The 18,529-nt window shown below is 34.0% G+C and overlaps 1 protein-coding gene across 1 annotated transcript; it reads right to left on the bottom strand.

The window, feature by feature from the left end:
* Positions 1-2,500: 2,500 nt before the first annotated feature.
* LOC115953326 (cytochrome P450 98A2) lies at positions 2,501-7,048 on the bottom strand. Its single transcript, XM_031070934.1, has 3 exons — positions 6,496-7,048; positions 3,572-3,969; positions 2,501-3,297 (listed from the first exon to the last, which is right to left on the bottom strand). The coding sequence occupies exons 1-3, from the start codon at positions 6,980-6,982 to the stop codon at positions 2,653-2,655; spliced, it is 1,530 nt and encodes a 509-aa protein (XP_030926794.1). The 5' UTR covers positions 6,983-7,048; the 3' UTR covers positions 2,501-2,652.
* Between the last annotated feature and the right edge of the window lie 11,481 nt (positions 7,049-18,529).

Raw genomic sequence — 18,529 nt, 5'->3', positions numbered from 1 at the left:
TGGTATCCGGTAATATAATTGGTTCATTGACACTTTTTTTTGTTAACCATGTTTTGGACAGAGAATTTACTACTAACCAGCTATTCATGGCAGTCTCCTTGGGTTTACTGTACAATATATGCGTTTTTTGTCTTCTTGTTTAATATATTTGACATTTTAAGTTTCTTCTTAATTTTATGTTCTACTATCCATTTATGTGCTGCTAGACAGTATTTCTATAATATATTGTTTTCATGATTTTCCTCTCATCCAGGGTATTAATCTTCTTTGGCAATCACTACTTAGTTACATGACACAAAATTATAAAGCAAGATGATCCATTTTTATTAATCTTCTTAACTATTGCTGCTGTTATACTGTTTAAGCTTCTGTCATTTTTTCTTTGATTGGATTGATAGAAACATTAACATCCCCAATTCCAGATAACTGTGTCTAAATTTATAAGCTTCTTGCTTGGTAATTGTAAGCATGCTTATGGTTGGTCTGGTTATAAGTCAGCTAAGGCTTATAGGATCACATCCTGTGTAATATCATAAGCCTAATTAAATCACATTACATGCTAGTACAGCCAATTGTCTAGAATGGAACTCCATAGAGAATTGCCCTGACTTTGCATCAAACTGGTTGTATTGTATCTCATATCCTCAACTTGAAGTTGGTAAAACTTCTATTATATGAAACAGATTATAAACTTTTAGATTGAAAGTTGGGGGATTTCATTCGTTGTATTTAACATTTTGGTTAACATGTAGATATGTATGTTGTATGCCTAATTTTTTGAAACAAGAAAGAAAAAGGAAAGGAATGTGACATCTGTGCCATGATGCTTTCTCTTTCAGTTTTAAATGATTCATTGTTTATTTCTTTCTCTTATGTTTATTTTTGTGCTGGATCATTGTATGTGATCATTGATCTTTCTGAAGCTCATGTAGTTGTTTAGCTTTAAATAATAGGTTGCCTCTCCATAGCAAAGCTGCTGGTGACGGAAGTCAAAAGCTTGCCTTAGGATGATCTAGTCATTTAGGGTTGCAAAGTCTCCTGTTGGCTACCTACCTGCAAAAGCAGAATCTCCAGGAGACTGATTCTTAAACAATTCATGTTCAAAGAAAGAACAATGATTGTAAATCTATTTTTCATAAGCAATTCTTCAAAATCTGGGAGTCTTGAATTATTAAAGGAATCACCATCAAATTTCCACTTGAATACAGTCAATGGAGGCTTAGCTGAATCATTTATTATTTCAGCATGACAATGGACAATTAATTTGTTTGATGTGCCGAAATAGGGAAGCTTAGTTTGTTGGAATTTTGGATAATTGAGAGAATAAGCTTGTATTATAACTGCCACAAGCAAGGCTCTGTTGAATGATATCTTAAAGGTGTGTTGGAACTTCTTGCTTTCCAAATGCACTGGAGAATGAAAGGGGGGAAAAAAATCTAGAAGAAGGCAGTGGTATGTGAGGCCATGGGTGCTGTGTGCTATGGTTTTTAGGTAGCTTATATGTGAAGTTTTAGATGCAGGTCTGGTGTTGTCTACTATAAGCGTTTGGATGAAGTTTGTAATGTCTCCTTATCTGTTCATGAAAGTGCTAGCAAGATCTTTGCCCTATTTTTGGAAGGAGGGTGATGATGGGAGAGCTTTCTAAATATTAGTCTTGTCTGCTCTTCTCTGATTTTCAAGTTTCATCCTTGATGCAAGACTTTGAACCTTTCTTGTCTTTGGTGAGCTAAAAATTCTGAACATGAAGTATGTGCTAGATCAGTGAAGACTCCTTCAGTTTGGTCGGCCAACAGTTGCAGATGTTTTCTTCCCTAGAATCTCTTGTGTTGAATCTCACTCCCATTAAATTACTCTAATAGTACTCGCAAATACACTGTCACACTTTACCTATAGTTTTGGTTTTCTAAATAATTCCAAACAGCCTTTGCAATGCCCTAGATTGATTGGATATTAGATTGAACGAGATGTGTGTGTTGTGTAGGTGTATGCTGAGTTGCTTTTAGACAAATCTTAGGTTGATGATTTAGGTTTTATAAATTACCGTAAGAGTCTCAATTTTATTTTATTTTATTTTATCTATTTTTTTTGAGAAACTCTCAATTGCAATTATGGCCGTCTTTTTGGGGTATAATGTAGATGTGATTAGTAGATGTCAAAATATACTTGGCCGTAGCCTTTGGCACATTGGATACTTCTGAAGAAAAATTTGGTGAACATACTAATTGAGTCCTAGGCTGCCCACACCCTTGTGGTGGGGGCATAATTATCAAGTAATATCCCACACCTAATGGATCCACCTTATCGTTTTAATCGAATAAAATGAAATAGACATTCCCCCGAGTCTTTTTCCTTTTTGGTGAGACTGAGACATCGCTGTCCAATTAATCTTTCATACAGGACCCCTCTTGCTCACCCAATATCAATATCATACAAGGCATGTGTCAATTGTGATCAATACCATCCTAATCTTTCATACAAATATCTATTTTCACACTTGTAATTTTGTAAACCACAATATTTCATTATTTGATTTGCTCTTGTTACTTTTCCCAATTAAATCATTTAAGCATTTCACAATCTCTTCAGAATTACAATTTCATCACAAGCTCATAATCAAAAACCTATGGAGGATAATAACAAACAAACTAAAAATTACATGTCCGCTGCCACACGTTTGTACAAGTGTGATGGCAACCTTGGAGAGGCTATGGCTTGTAATGGAGTTCGCATGTAAGTGACCAATCCAGGATTTTCAGACAAGTCAATCTCCTCCGCCTTAATCCCTTCGGGTGGTGTCCAAACAAAATGGTGCAACAAGTGACCAAGCATAGACGTGACCAAATTGATACCAAGTTGTGCACCGGGGCACACTCGTCGCCCTGCACCAAATGGAAGTAGCCGGAAGTCATGACCCTTCATGTCAACATCCTCTTCGAGGAACCTCTCAGGACGAAACTCAGTCGGGTTCTTCCACATTGCTGGATCGCGTGCTACGGCCCAAACATTAACGTGAACATTTGATCCCTTAGGGATGTCATAGCCACCAACTTTAACATTAGCATTGGCTCGGTGAGGAAGCATCAGTGGGGTAGGAGGGTGCAACCTTAGTGCTTCTTTGGCTACACATTGTAAGTAAGGTAGGTTAGAAAAATCGGCTTCAGTCATGACACGTTCAAAACCAATCACACGGTCTAGCTCCTCCTGGGCCTTTTGTTGCACCCTTGGGTTCTTTATTAGCTCAGCCATTCCCCATTCTACGGAGATTGCTGTGGTGTCCATACCTGCAGTGATCATGTCCTGCACATATCACACGATACAATGTTCCTTAGCTCATAAGTTACCTCACTACTCCTAGTTCTAGCAATTAAAAAAGCAAATATAATTGTTTTAAGCATTTTGTCCTTTCCACTAAACTACTACTTATCCATTCCAAATCTTTAAGTTGCCACAAATGTAATACGTTCTTCAAGTGAATATATTAGGTTTTGGTTATCTTTTAAAGTAATTTAAGGAATGTTTGTTCTGTTTTCTCAACCTGAAACACAAGTGAAAGGGGAACATTTTCACTTACCCAAAGAAGTCCAATAATGGTGTCTTCACTAAGGTCATATTTCTCTTGCAATGTAAGCAATGCATCAACAAAATGCTGCTTTACACCACCACTCTTGTTGCGAGCTTGAGTGTGCTCTTCCATGATAGCTCTAGTGAGTTTGTCCCTTCTTGCCCCATGCTTAGCGAATGCCTCTTCCTCTAGTGGAAACATCCAACGAAGCCATGGAATGTGCTCTGCCATTGCAAGAGATGCACCAAGCTTCAATCCATTGGACACAATTGCCTTGAATTCCAATCCTTGCTCATCCACTACACCCTCTGCATTTACAAATCGCTTTCCAAATGCCAGTCTTGTAATGTTGTTGAATGCCACAGTACCCAAATACTTCTTTACCAACAAACCCTTACTATTATTCTCTGCATGTAAAATAAAAACGATTTTCAGTTAAATATTTGTATTCAAACCATTGTGAGAACAAAAATTAATGAAAGAAAACAACTAATACTAAAATCACATTTAATTAAATTGGATTAGATAAGCATAAGGCCATGCCAAACCAAAGCTTGTTTGTGCCATTATTAGTTCGCATTTTCACTGAGTCAAGTTTGTGTTGCCTAGTTCATAAATTTTATTTTGTTTACAATTTATTTGTTGGGTATAGATTGGCATAGTAATAATATTATTAGATTAACATCCTCTAGAGTTATTTAGTAGTAGAGATCTTAAAATCAAATCAATTAAATATGAGTTATTTAAATTATTAATTAGGTGATTAAACCTAAACTATAAATATTGCCAAACGCGGACCTAATCATGTAACATGTCATTGTCAAAAAAATATAATTCATGTACCATGTCTCCCTGTCTTGCCAGAAACTTGTGCAAATAGAAATAAAACAAACAAACAAAAAAGATGTGGGAACTCAAAAAGAAAAAAACATTACTGCTATCACTTAAGACTTGAGAACCGAAAAAGTTGGTACACGGTTAAGATCACCGTTGTAATGCTCATGACTCACGAGAGTCCCTTGTCTAGGACGAGGGGGCATTAAATTTAAAGCAAAGTTCTGTTTAAACTTTAAGTGGCATAGCTATGCAGCTATGCTACAGCTACAACTTTTTTTTTTTTTTTTTGATGAACTACTACAACTACTAACTATACCAAGTTCTATCAAAATAATGTGACCCCAATATTCATGTACTGGCTTTTCGGCTATTAAGTCAAATCAACACCTACCCCGCTGTCCCAATCACATTTTGGTGAAACAATAATATGAAAATACTAATAAATTCGTTAATACTTCAACCAAAAGCTTGAATTTATGCACTAACATTATAATAATGCCAAATTGTGTATGACGAAATCTACACACACTTAACTCTATTAAATTGATTATTAAAAAAAAAAAACTCTATTAAATTGAATTAAATTGAGAAACTGTATTTTTGCTCAAGGGTGTGGTTGATTGAACATGATGCACAAATCACTCTCAATCAAAGCACCAGAACATGCTGAAGCCTGAAGAGAGGTCCATCCTCCATTGGGCTTGTTCTGATTTATTTTTTTTTTTTTTTGGTAAAACTTTTATTAACTTGCTAGGTAAGAAATACACTGTAGGCTTTGTAATCTTCTTTGAAAAGTTTCGCTAATATCCTTTTCACTTTCAACCAATGCTAATAATTTTCACAAAAAAAAAAAAAAAAGGTTAGAGCTATCTAAGAAATTCAAATGAGGAACATGACCAAGTCATAAATTATCTCAAAGAAATTTCGTTTTAAGAAATTATGATGGACAACTATTTAACTGAGTAAAAGATTAAAAATACATAAACATTTAGAGGGCTATTTAAACACTTAAATACGTATTTTTACAACACTTTTTAACTCATACGTATTTCCACAATATTTAAACAACAATATTAGAAAATTTTAACTAATCAGGTCCTTAAATTATTAAATGTTTTAGTGGCATTGTTTCATCTTCTGTGTAACAATTAAATTATTAAAAAAAAAAAAAATCACAGGGCCGCCCCAACCAATTGAAGTTGTCAAAAAGAATCTGTACAGTGAAAAACTCTGAACATTCTTATGAATACGAAGTATGAAGCTTCCTTGCAGATTAAAAAACAGAACACCAAAACCAGGAATTTGGAAAGCATTTCCCACCTACCGACCTACCATTTTCTTCTATTTTAATCACAAGAAAATTTTACCCTTTTTCTTAAATAAGTCGCCCTGTCTATTTTTTGTTGACCATACTGTGTCAACAATTAAGTTTTCCTAACCCATATTATGTAAAAAAAAAAAAGTGATAAAACAACATAATTATATACAAAATTTGTAATATTTCATTTAAATTATACAATAAAATAATTTGAAATGGAGATAATCCTAATACATTCTTAAACCCATTTGAAAATATAAATAATTAGTGTCGTGTGTAAGTTGTGTCATCAATATCATCTATGATGGCCCGGGCCGCCCGCCTAACAATGCTCAAGAAAGTAGAAACAAATCAAGTCGTAAGGGTGTCACACCACTTCTTTGAAAAAAAATAATAATACAAAAGAGGCACTCACCACCATTGCTTGGAATCCATTGGTTGACTTTTTCTATTATACATATAAAATTGAAAAAAAAAAAAAAGGGTAACCTTAATTTACCCAATAAACAGAAGAACTAGATTTGTTGAAGTCCAATGAAAAAGAAAAGATAATATACGTGTTGGGATCAGCTATAAATGATGGATTAAATGTGACGGGTCCATGTATATATATATGATAGTTGATATAAATTGTTTACTACTCAAAGTCGACTACTTTAACTTACTGTGAAATTGAGTGTTTTTCTAGACTTATTGTTTAAGCAACGAATCAATAAAAGTTCAAATAGGATCAAATTATAAGTTAGAAATCAAGAGCAAGATAAATAAAAGAGCATACCAGGATTGTTGCAGTCCTTATAGATGGATTCAACCATGGCAGTAACCTCATCTTCTCTAATGGGTCTAAGGCTCTCGAGCCTTTTTGGTGTGAAAAGCTCAAGGGTGCAAACTTTCCTAACCTTGACATAGTGAGGACCATAATCAGCCCATATAAGGTCCTGGCCATCTCTGCTAAACTTAGCAGCCGACCTGCTTCTATGTCTATCAGCAAGTTGTTGGTCGTTTTCTTTAAGAACTTCCTTAGCCAACTCTGTGTTGGACACGATCACGTTCAAAGTTGAGCCGAACCAGACTGATATGATGGGACCATAGGATTGAGCCCACTCTGCAAAGCATCGGAACCTCACTGGTTTTATGTCATAGAGGTTTCCAACGATTGGCCATGGACGAGGGCCTGGTGGGAGCTTGAATCTTAGGTGTTGGTAGAGCTTGTATGCAAGGAAGATGACGATGAGAAGGGAGATGGGTATTAGAGGGAGAGCCATTTAGATGAGAAGAGAGAAATATTGGCCTCTTTTTGATAGGCTTAATGGTTGGAATGAGGTTGATATATACGAGGGAGGGAGTTGGTGAATGGATATTCATATTTCTATTTGCACCCAAAAAAAAAATAAAAAATACATCTTCCTTGTTTTGTTTTGTTTTGTGGGCCATGTCACTTAAAAAAAAATAAAAATCTTAATAATCATTAAAAAATAGTAGAATTATTATATGTTAAAAATATGGATAAAATAATTAAATTTACGATACCTTAATAGTTTAAATTTTTGAAACAATCGGTAATTTAACAGAAATTTACAAGATGCTAGTGGTATTATAAATTTTATTATATATCAACTTTTAAACATCAAAAATATAAAATTTTATTATTCTAATATCATACAATTAGCTTTATTATAATGTCAATTTATAAATATTTTTAATAACAATAATAATAATATGTTTTTAAGAAGAAATATAACAAGTACTCGAATGGTATGTTTAGTAATTTTTTAAAACTTATTGATACCACAGGTCCACAATACTTCACTGCTTCGAAAAAGATATGGGAATATGTTGTTTGACCAATGAAATTGCAACACATTATTCATTCTTAATGATATATATCGAAAAAATGTTAGGACCATAATTTTTTATAAAATTTTTGTCACAATTCTCCATGTAACGAGTTGTGAGTGGTAAAGAAAAAAGTGATAAACCTATGTGCTGTCATGTGGTGGGTCAATTTCTTGCACAATTTTTACCACATCTAGTCATACAATTGGTTTGATTATTTTTGCATTCAGTAGATAATAAAGGAGTGTGTGGACGACCAAAAAGGGTGGCGCGTGTTCTGTAAGGCGTGTGAGGAGACGCGTGGGGGAGGTGAGGATTAGTTCAGAGGTGGGTGGCAAGAAGACTGATGAATGAATGAGAGACTTTCAACGAGCAAAGCCAAGAGTTGTGTAGCGGAATCAAAGGTTGGTGAGAGACAATAGTTTCTCATTTTTTGTAGCCCACAGATTGGGATTTTTCAAAAAAGACCGACCCCAAAAACTAAAATAATCATAAGTGGAGGCAGGCTTTCCTCCCACACATTTATTTGTCTTTCCTAAAAAATAAAAAATAAAATAAAATAAAATAAAAGCACATTTATTTATCTTTCGTAAATGACTATTATGTAGAGGAAAAAGTATATAGTGTTACGGATGTGCCATTATATTTACAATGCATGATATGCAGATCTTCTTGTTGATGGATAAATTCACATATAATGAGTGTGATGTTGTATATATTCGGAATATAATATACTTTTCTCATAGTTTTGGTCTTTGGTACATATGATGAGAGAATGATATGCATGGTTAGTAAAATATGGTACATGAAAATTTGTTATCCAATTGTAGGAGCCTGCTGAGTTTTCTTTCGCGGGACAGATCAAAACACTGTCTCAGGAAAGCTAACAAATGTGCTGATTTATTAGGAAGGAAAGGAATCGAAATGCAAGAGGATTTTGTTGTCTATGCCAATCCGCCTGTGGACATTGGCTTAGCTTTATTCTATAATGCTTTCGGCATGTAATATGATTGGCCTCGGCCTGTATCTATTACTTCTCTTTAGTTTTTTGTTTTAATCTATTTCAATTTACCCAAAAAAAAGGAGTAAAATATGGTATGTGTACAATACGGTAAGATAGATACAATTGTGTGATGTATCTTTTGGTAAAAAATGCAAGTCAATAGAATAACTAGGAAACATTTGTTGCTTTTTCAGAGTGAAAAGGTTTTTCAAAATGTTACATACTCAATAAACCACCACAAGGTAAACTATAGATCCAAAAAAGAAAAGAAACAAAATCAAAAACAAAAAAACTCTCACATTGTCAACTTCTCTTGCTTCTCGCCCCCTTTCCCTTCAAAGACCAACCATTGATTGTCGTTGATTGACTATTGAATTCTTTTTCCTGAAATTACCTTTTACGCTCAAACTCAATTGCCTATTCACTTAAATGTTCGTGCGAAGTCTAAATTTGGATTTTTTTTTTTAATTTTTTATTTATTTTTATATAATTTTAAGCTCCCAAATGACATCGAAAAAATATAAACTGTTTTCTTATTTGTGGTTTGTTTTTAAGAATGAAAGTTTTTTTTTTCGTATAATTACTTTGAATTATTAGAAATATTAACTTTTTGTTAACTAATTATAAGAAATTTTAATGAATTTCCATACGAGTCAAATAATAGCAAAGGTGTTATTGACTCATATCAAGGTTAAAAGTTGAAACCTAATGCAGGAAAATGAGTTTGTTAAATGGAAAATATTTTCTGCTTTATTGGGCTAGTGCTATAAAACATTTTCACGGCAAGCATCAACAAACACTATTCTAATTTATAATAAAAAAATAACACATTTGATTAATGCAAATGGAGTGTTAAATTAGATTTAGATCATTTATTGAACTTCCACTTGAACCAGGGATGACAATGAGCCAGGTATACCTGAATCCGACCAACTCTTTTCCCATTATACTAGGACCCCTAACCCAATTACCACTTGTACCTGATTCCTACTAGAATTTCTTGCTCGTGGATACCTAGCTAGACCCAACTCGAACCAAATTTTTTAAAAACTTTTTAAAAATTTTATTTTATAGTTGAAAAACGTAATTTTGCTAGCAAAAACATGTTATCTTGTTCTTTTTATGGTTGGACATGTATCAGTATATAGACTATGGAGTATGGAATCCTTTAAAAGTCATGTTATATGGGATTAAATATTAAGTAATTAACTTTTCTTTTGTTATTACTTTGATTAATCCAATCAAATCTTGGTATCTAAGAATTAATCACAATCAATATAAATAACAATTCCTATTTCAAGGATTCATATCAGTTTGAAAACAAAACTTTAATAAGAAAATATATTACAATAAAGAGATTAAAACCATTTATAACTTATATTTTAATTACAATTTGAAAGTGTGCCACTAAAAAAAATAAAATTAATTTCAAAAATTTTGATTAAATGACCATTTAATTAATAATTAAAACAAATAAATTTTTAATTATTTAGTGATGGTGTCACAAAAAACATCAACTCCTGAACTCGTCCATATGTCTCATCCAAGGAAAGACAAGCTAGGACAAACCAAACAGGCGAAGTGATCGTCCCAAGCGTCTTGACTAACCTCGTCCGTCTTTGGACGGACGAGATCCCATGGAAATCTTACCCATCCTTCATCATTTGGACGAAGGACAAGCCGTCCTAGATGGTCTCGTCTGTCTTTAATGAAAGATGGACGAGTTCACCGGATTGAACTACTAAGTGCCAAATTCTACACTAAGTACTATGGAACGGGCCGTCCAACCTAGGTAACTTCCGTAGCGGTTATGGAAATTACCCCCAATTCTCCGGACTCCTCAACATTAGGAACGGTTGTTAAACAGATAACCATTCCACACATACTATATAAGGATTCTTCGATGAAGGGTAAGTCATTCAGACATTTTTATTTAAGAGAATACTCCTTCCTTATAGAGAATTTCAAGTTCACTAACTTCATCATCGGAGGACTTTTGGCCGGTCCCCACCAGTCTCCTTTGATTCAGCGTTGTTGTTTCACAGGATATAGCCCAAAAATCATCATCGTTCGAGACTTGTCAACCTACTGTTATCCAAGGAATTATCATTTAGAATAGTGAAAAGCAACGGTTAAGGTAATGTTTAAACGTAATCTTACTAGTCAAGAAGAAATCAATACAAGTTCTTCATTATAAAAGCCAAAATAAAACATGTACCAATGCCCAATTATTATTATTATTATTATTATTATTATTATTTATTATTATTTTTTTTATGATAAATAAGGATATCCAGACCTCTTCAAATATCTAACTATTTCTTTAGGCATGTGCAGTCCCTTTATTCCACACACACACAAGGTTATTACATGTAGGAATCCCATTGGAGTGACCCTAAAATACTGACAAAAGGTTTCGAATTTAGGATCTCATGAATATCATGAGACCTTAAAAACTATTAAACCAACTCTTTGGAGTTACTGATGCCCAAATTTAATATGCCAGATTCGGGTATTGGGGAAAACTTGCCTCGATGCCCAAATTCCCTATTTAGTTGGGCAAAACCCATACTTATTGGTTCGGGTAGGGTTAAGTACCCATTGCCCAACGGTTGTTGTATACAGGGGACATTGTCTATTTTAGTGGATCAAACATGCATACACATACAAAGAGTTAGGGGTGATTATGACAATTACCAATAGTAATGCTAAGTCTGCTTAAAAAAATATAGCAATAAATATGAAGCAATCTCAATGCATATTCTACATAAATGGATAAATGACTTCGTAACGAACCTAAACTTAAAATGTGACAAATTCTTATAAAAAAGTGATTTTTTTAAATTTTAATTTTGACGTGTTGTAGTTCAATTTTCCCTACTCTTTATTTATATAATAAAAAAAAAATCTAAGTCTTTAACTTTCCTGTTAATATTTTTAAAAAATATTTTCATATGAATATTTAAACAAAATGCACAATTTTCAGTCTCCATATTATAATATTTATTTATTTTTAATATTTCTATGTTCATGTTATAATACTATTTGCATGTTCAGGAACTTCAGGTAAAGTCTTTTCCTTTATTATATTAACAAGTAAGAGTCCGATTAACGGGTGTCCTTAGGACATTTGTTAATGAACCACTTTAAAAAAGTTTTAATACTACTTTTTTAGGAAATATAAAAAACTGTAAAAAAATTAGTTTTTTTTTTTCATAGAAAATGAATAGAATTTTTTTTTGACAATATTATTATAACATCCCATTTTAAAGTAACATAAAGAGAAATGAATAATTTTTTTTTTATGACAATATTACTATTAGATTCATATTTTAAAATAAAAAGCTGAATATATATGGGTATTTTGAGAATTTTAGTAAAAAATTTATTTAATATAATCCTATTCCCTTCAATTCCTCACAATTGAGAGAAGAGTGATTCTTAGGTACTCGCGGAGCACGGAGAATGGTGCTCTCTCCTCTCACACTTATAGTTGGTCCGTTCATTAAATTTATAGTGGGCTCCACTATGAACGTGAGAGGGAGGAGCACTATTTTTTCGTGCTCTAAGAGTACCTAAGAATTTTTCTAGAAGGAATAGAGAAAATAAATGTTTTCTATTACTCATTCCATTCTCTCCCACTTCAACTCCTAAATGAGGGCATTAAAATTCCCAAACAAAGGAATTGAAAAATATTCAAAAATTATTCTTTCAATTAACTGCAACTTAAGATTTATTATAAAATTGTTAAAAAAATATTGTGAATATAACATTACTTGTTTGAAAATTGCAGCCAAAGGAGAGGACCAGGGTTGATTTAAATGAACGTTTTGTGTAAGGTAACATATATGCCCAGGCACATGTGCATTCTTTGTCCTTGCCTCATGAATATTTTTATGGCTTACATTTTAAGCAATATATAACATCCCCTTTCTTCTAACGGTGGCTTTAGAAATTTCAACGAGAAGGGTCAAGTTAGATTTTTCCCTAAGCTGTTGAAAAAGTAAAAAACCCCCCCACGCCCACCAAATACTCATCCAGGAATTAATTATTATCTAGGTTGGTGAAATTGGATTTGAGTGGAGGAGTTGGCGGTGATGAGTGATGCTCATGGTGAGTCAAAAGTTTGAGCAACAGGGGGTTGTGGGGCCCAGTGGGAGTTGGTGGGTTGGTTGGTGTGATGTGATGGAGAAAGTTACGGTTCTGGGACGTGGGCAAATTATCAACTTCGGCTTCACAAAGCAAAAGGTTCACAAAAAGATAAGAAGGAAGAACCACTTTGCTTCACCTACCCTTACAATGACGAAAGCCTGACCAAACATGTTTAAACAATGAAACACTACTCGCACTTTGTCAAATCTAGCTTCACCCATTTTTAATGGTAATACACTCGCCAAAACGATGGGCATGGACTAGTGAAGGAAGCTTAATACGATTTTGACTTGGAAAATGCTTTACTCTAAACATGTTTAAAGTTTTTATTTTTTATTTTTATTTTTATAGAGCAATCACCGTTTGACTCCTTAAAATTGCTTTATATCGAATGTCATAAAAAATTTAAGTATGTTCGTTTGGCAAAGATTATTTTTGCTAATTTATTTTATTATTCAGCTTATTTTTGTTACTATTCATGGATCTTCTTGTATTATTTCAGCTAACTTTTACCTTTATCTATAGTGCTTTCGATAAAAAATTTTCAATTTCAGCAAAAATAAGCAGATCTCAAATAGACCTTAATTGGTTTTAGGATTAAGTGACATAGCTTGCGATCCGCCGAATGATATTATAACCAATTACAAGTTGAAAATAATAGGAATCACATTGGCTATTACCAAAATGTAGGGACTAAATTATCTATGACTCTAAAATTTAAAGACTAAAATAATATATATATATATATACACACACACTAAGAAGTGTCAATTTAATTAAGAGATGGAGCAATATGAGTTAGTTGATAATCTTTTTTTTTTTTTTTTTTTTAAATTTTTTATAGATATATTAGGGAGTAGGGACTAATTTGTATTGGGCCCAAGAATAAAACTTAACACACACTCTCCAAATAACCTTACAAATCAGCCCAAGCACCACATATTGGCTCATATTTTATCCCAAAATTGACAAAAGGTTAAAGAAAAAGAACAATTACTGCATATCAGCCCATATTTGTTTATATTAAATAAATGCTTATTTGAATTTTCATAATTTTTTAGTTTATACTTCTGCCCCTTAATTCGTTTCATCATGTGGGTTGGGTTCTAAGACTATTGACATCTGAGAGTGAGTTTTAAACATATATAATACATTATATTGACGTGACTTTTGAATTAAAGCAGCAGTTCTTTTGTAGACTGCTTCTAACTAAATGAATCAAAGCAGCAGGGAGTGTTAATGAATAATGAATTAAAATGCAGTGAAAGTTGAAACGAATTGAGTTCCTTTACTTTTCGATGAACTTGAAGCTGTTGGGCTTGGCCTTCAGGATTGAAGCTTTAATGGGCTAATAGACTTGATCATGTCCTGGGATGGGTCCACATGGACCAGCTTTATGCTTGCAAGACGACAAAATATTTGTGCTCTGAAGTCCAATCGATGCCTTAAAAGATTACTCTCGAGCCCAGCCCATGTATGGCCGGCCCCTTAAAATCTTTAAGCGCCTACTCCAACTCTTGTCCTAAAGAATAAATGAGGCTGATAGGAGGACCACCCAAAACAAAGTTTTAGTCTCAGCCTGGTTTTCTTTTGTCCATTGGGCTGAAATTAGAGGTTGGATCTTGGTACATGGCAAGTCTTTTCCATCAAGAGTGATAGGTTGTAGGTTGTTTAGGCCTTGTTTGGATTTTGCAAAACTAAGTTAACAAAACAAATAACCCAAAATCCGTGGGACCCACCTATATAAACATTGTTTAGAGCACAATTGGGTCCCACAGCAGTGTGTAGTTACATCACTGCAAACCCACAGAAGCTTCATCAGATATTTTGTAATAACTTTCCCAACTATCCATGCTAGCTCACTTCATCTCACTTTTCCTTTTCCTTCTCCCAAACCCACTACACACTTCAACAACTGAAGCAGAGCTCCAGTTCCGCCGATAAGCACCTTCAGCCCGAGATATACACACAACTCCATTCACTGATTTTTGTTTCCAGTGAGACCCAAATTCAGCCTCTCCAATTTTTGCTTTGCCGTGATGAAAGATTTTTGTTCTTTTGATTCAGTTAAATAATATTCTGGTTTGTTTATTTATATAAAAGATATCTAGGACTAGGAGTCAACTAATTTACTCAGTTTTCGGGGCAATTATGTTACTAGAATTAGAATCATCTAAACTTAGTAACTAAACAACAAAACTCACAATATCAAGTAAACAAGCAGAACGGCAAGAGTTGCAAAACGTTAGATTCGCTTTAACATCTATGAAATTAGGTGTTCAATTTCCAATTTCAGGGATCATATCTGTGGGGAATTCAGACCAGATGGGAGCCTGTGGTTCATTGGATTCTAACCCAATGTTGGAGTTCACAAGAGAAGGTTGGATGGTAGATATAAGTGATGGATCAGTTAAATAAAGAATCACAATTAATGGTGATTCACTTATGACAAAAGATGATGCGCTAGTTAAGAGTTAAGATCGTTAAGAAAAACTCAAACATGGATCAGTTAAATAAAGAATCACAATTAATGGTGATTCCCTTATGACAAAAGATGATGCGCTAGTTAAAAGTTAAGATCGTTAAGAAAAACTCAAACAAAGACATGCCTTTTGCAGCATGAGCAGGGGACAGAAATGTAAGGATCAACAATGTTACAAACAGAGTTAAGCGAAAACTCGAAGAAGAAATTACATAACCGCGAATGAGAGTGATGAAGATAGCCACTTGTAAACAGACAAAGACTTTAAAGACGTCGAGTAAAGAACTGACCAGCCTCATCATGATGTAATTGAATGTGTTACTCTATGAGACTATGACTGATGAAGATTGAAAGCATCAAACAAGCTGAACAACATGGCTTGCTGGCAAACCCTTAGCTGCAAAGAAGCACAAGGATTCATAGTGGCAATGTCAAGATAGAAGGCAATTTAAAAGATGATGTTAGGGGTTGGTTTTTATTAGAAAGAAGAAGAAATCGCATATGCTTTAGTCCAGAGTTGCATTCTGAAGCATGATAGCAAACCAATCCAAAAGTTTGCTGGCAATTAGCATGTTATACCAATTTACGCAGTTTTAGGGCTCTCTGAACAATCTACATATTGATATCATCTAAACTTTCATTCTATCATTAAAAGATTAGCTCCTGAGACATGGGCAATAAGTTGAAAATGGGTACAGGCTACATAATAATGCTCGTAAGAAAAGGATGCTGTTTTCTTAAGCTTGACACATTATTCATAAGCTCTAATGTGCAACTCACATTAGCATTGATTTAAGGTTTTATTATTGTATGATTATCCTTACCATTATAATTTATAAACAAAAATATATAACAGAGGACATGAAATAAGAGGTACAACATAGTCCAAATTGGTGCTCAACATGAAACATGTGCTTGATTTTAGTGGAATAACTCATCTACAAAAAGAGCTCTAATATTCAAACTCATATGACTGAAGATGATAGAAAGAAAGTTTTAATTGAGTGAATTATGCAAATTTAAATTTTTAGTTCCTGTTAGAATTTTGGAGCACAATTGGGTCCCACAATAGTGTGTAGTTACATCACTGCAGACCCACGGAAGTTCTAACGAATATTTTGTAATAACTTTCCCAACTACCCATGCTAGCTTACTTGATCTCACTTTCCCTTTTCATTCTCCCAAACCCACAGCACACTTCAACAACTGAAGCTAAGCTCCAATTCCGCCGATCAACACCTTTAGCTCGAGAAATACATACAGCTCCGTCCACTGATTTTTGTTTCCGGTGAGACCCAAATTCAGCCTCTCCATCTGTTGGGTTTTATTTTGATATTTTTTGTTTTTTCCATATTCCTCCATTTTTTGTGTTGTGTTTACTGAGACCTTGGCTCACTTGACTGTGAATGCTTGTTTATTTATGCACTAAGAAGTGTTAATTTAATTGAGAGATTGAACAATATGAGTTAGTTGATAATCTTTTTTTTTTATATTTTTTTAATAGATATATTAGGGACTAATTTGTATTGGGCCCAAGAATAAAACTTAACACACTCTCTCCAAATAACCTTACAAATCAGCCCAAGCACCACATATTGGCTCATATTTTATCCCAAAATTGATAAAAGGTTAAAGAAAAAGAACAAATACTGCATATCAGCCCATATTTGTTTATATTAAATAAATGCTTATTTGAATTTTCATAAGTTTTTAGTTTATACTTCTGCCCCTTAATTCGTTTCGTCATGTGGGTTGGGTTCTAAGACTTTTGACATCTGAGAGTGAGCTTTAAACATATATAATATTATATTGACGTGACTTTTGAATTAAAGCAGCAGTTCTTTTGTAGACTGCTTCTAACTAAATGAATCAAAGCAGCAGGGAGTGTTAATGAATTAAAATGCAGTGAAAGTTGAAACGAATTGAGTTCCTTTACTTTTCAATGAACTTGAAGCTGTTGGGCCTGGCCTTCAGGATTGAAGCTTTAATGGGCTAGTAAACTTGATCATGTCCTGGAATGGGTCCACATGGACCAGCTTTATGCTTGCAAGACGACAAAATATTTGTGCTTTGAAGTCCAATCCATGCCTTAAAAGATTACTCTCAAGCCCAGCCCATGTATGGCCGGCCCCTTAAAATCTTTAAGCGCCTACTCCGTCTCTTGTCCTAAAGAATAAATGAGGCTGATAGGAGGACCACCCAGAACAAAGTTTTTGTCTCATCCTGGTTTTCTTTTGTCCATTGGGCTGAAATTAGAGGTTGGATCTTGGTACATGGCAAGTCTTTTCCATCAAGAGTGATAGGTTGGATCTTGAGTTAACGGATTCAGAAACAGCCTTAGGCTGTTTTCAAGTGATGAGTTATGTTAACTCAATGGCAATAGGTGTAATTTGGGAGCACAATTGGGTCCCACAGCAGTGTGTAGTTACATCATTGCAGACCCACAGAAGCTCCAACGGATATTTTGTAATAACTTTCCCAACTACCCATGCTAGCTCACTTCATCTCACTTTCCCTTTTCCTTCTCCCAAACCCACAGCACACTTCAACTTCCACCGATCAGTACCTTTAGCCCGAGATATACACACAGCTCCGTTCACTGATTTTTGTTTCTGGTGAGACCCAAATTCAGCCCCTCCATCTATTGGGTTTTATTTTGATATTTTTTTTTTTTTTTTGTTTTTTCCATGTTCCTCCATCTTTTGTATTGTGTTTACTAAGACCTTGGTTCACTTGGCTGTGAATGCTTGTTTATTTATGCCTCTTTTTTTACTCTTTACTCAAGTATAGCTTTTATGCTTCTTTTTTTGTTTTTATTTTTTTATTTTAGGCATGTCAACCTGTCAAGTGTCCAATATGGCCACGACATCCCAAATAAAGTATCTGTTCTTTATAGGACATCATTCCCTCAGGTTCAGAAGAACTCAACACTATTAACTTTTTGCTAATTCTAATTGAAATATTGACAAATCTTGTGCATTGAAAATAGGAAGAGTGTGGATATTTGAAGGAAGTTTAAGTCGATTTGCTTTATCGAGTGTGGATCTTCTCATTAAATGGTCAAAGATTTTGTTTTCTTAGATGACATGGGATAAAATCAAACATTTGAAAGTGTACTGGACCTAGATGATAGCGTTTTATTAAATAAAAGATTCAGCCAAAATTAATTTGAGCAAGCATGCCCGAGTAAGGGAGCCATCGAAGCAAAATTCCTATATCCTGATTCGTTGGGTTTGGTTTGGTTATGGTGAATATGAATCCTAGCCGAAACTGTTCTTGTCTATATACCTTCTAATTTAGCACTTAGGTTGAGTTAAACTGTAGTTTTTCAAATTGTTT

Source organism: Quercus lobata, chromosome 7, assembly GCF_001633185.2.
Source record: "Quercus lobata isolate SW786 chromosome 7, ValleyOak3.0 Primary Assembly, whole genome shotgun sequence".
NCBI classification, from domain to species: Eukaryota; Viridiplantae; Streptophyta; class Magnoliopsida; order Fagales; family Fagaceae; genus Quercus; species Quercus lobata.
The sequence above is the reverse complement of the archived record's forward strand: the minus strand, read 5'-3'. Positions and strand labels throughout refer to the sequence as shown.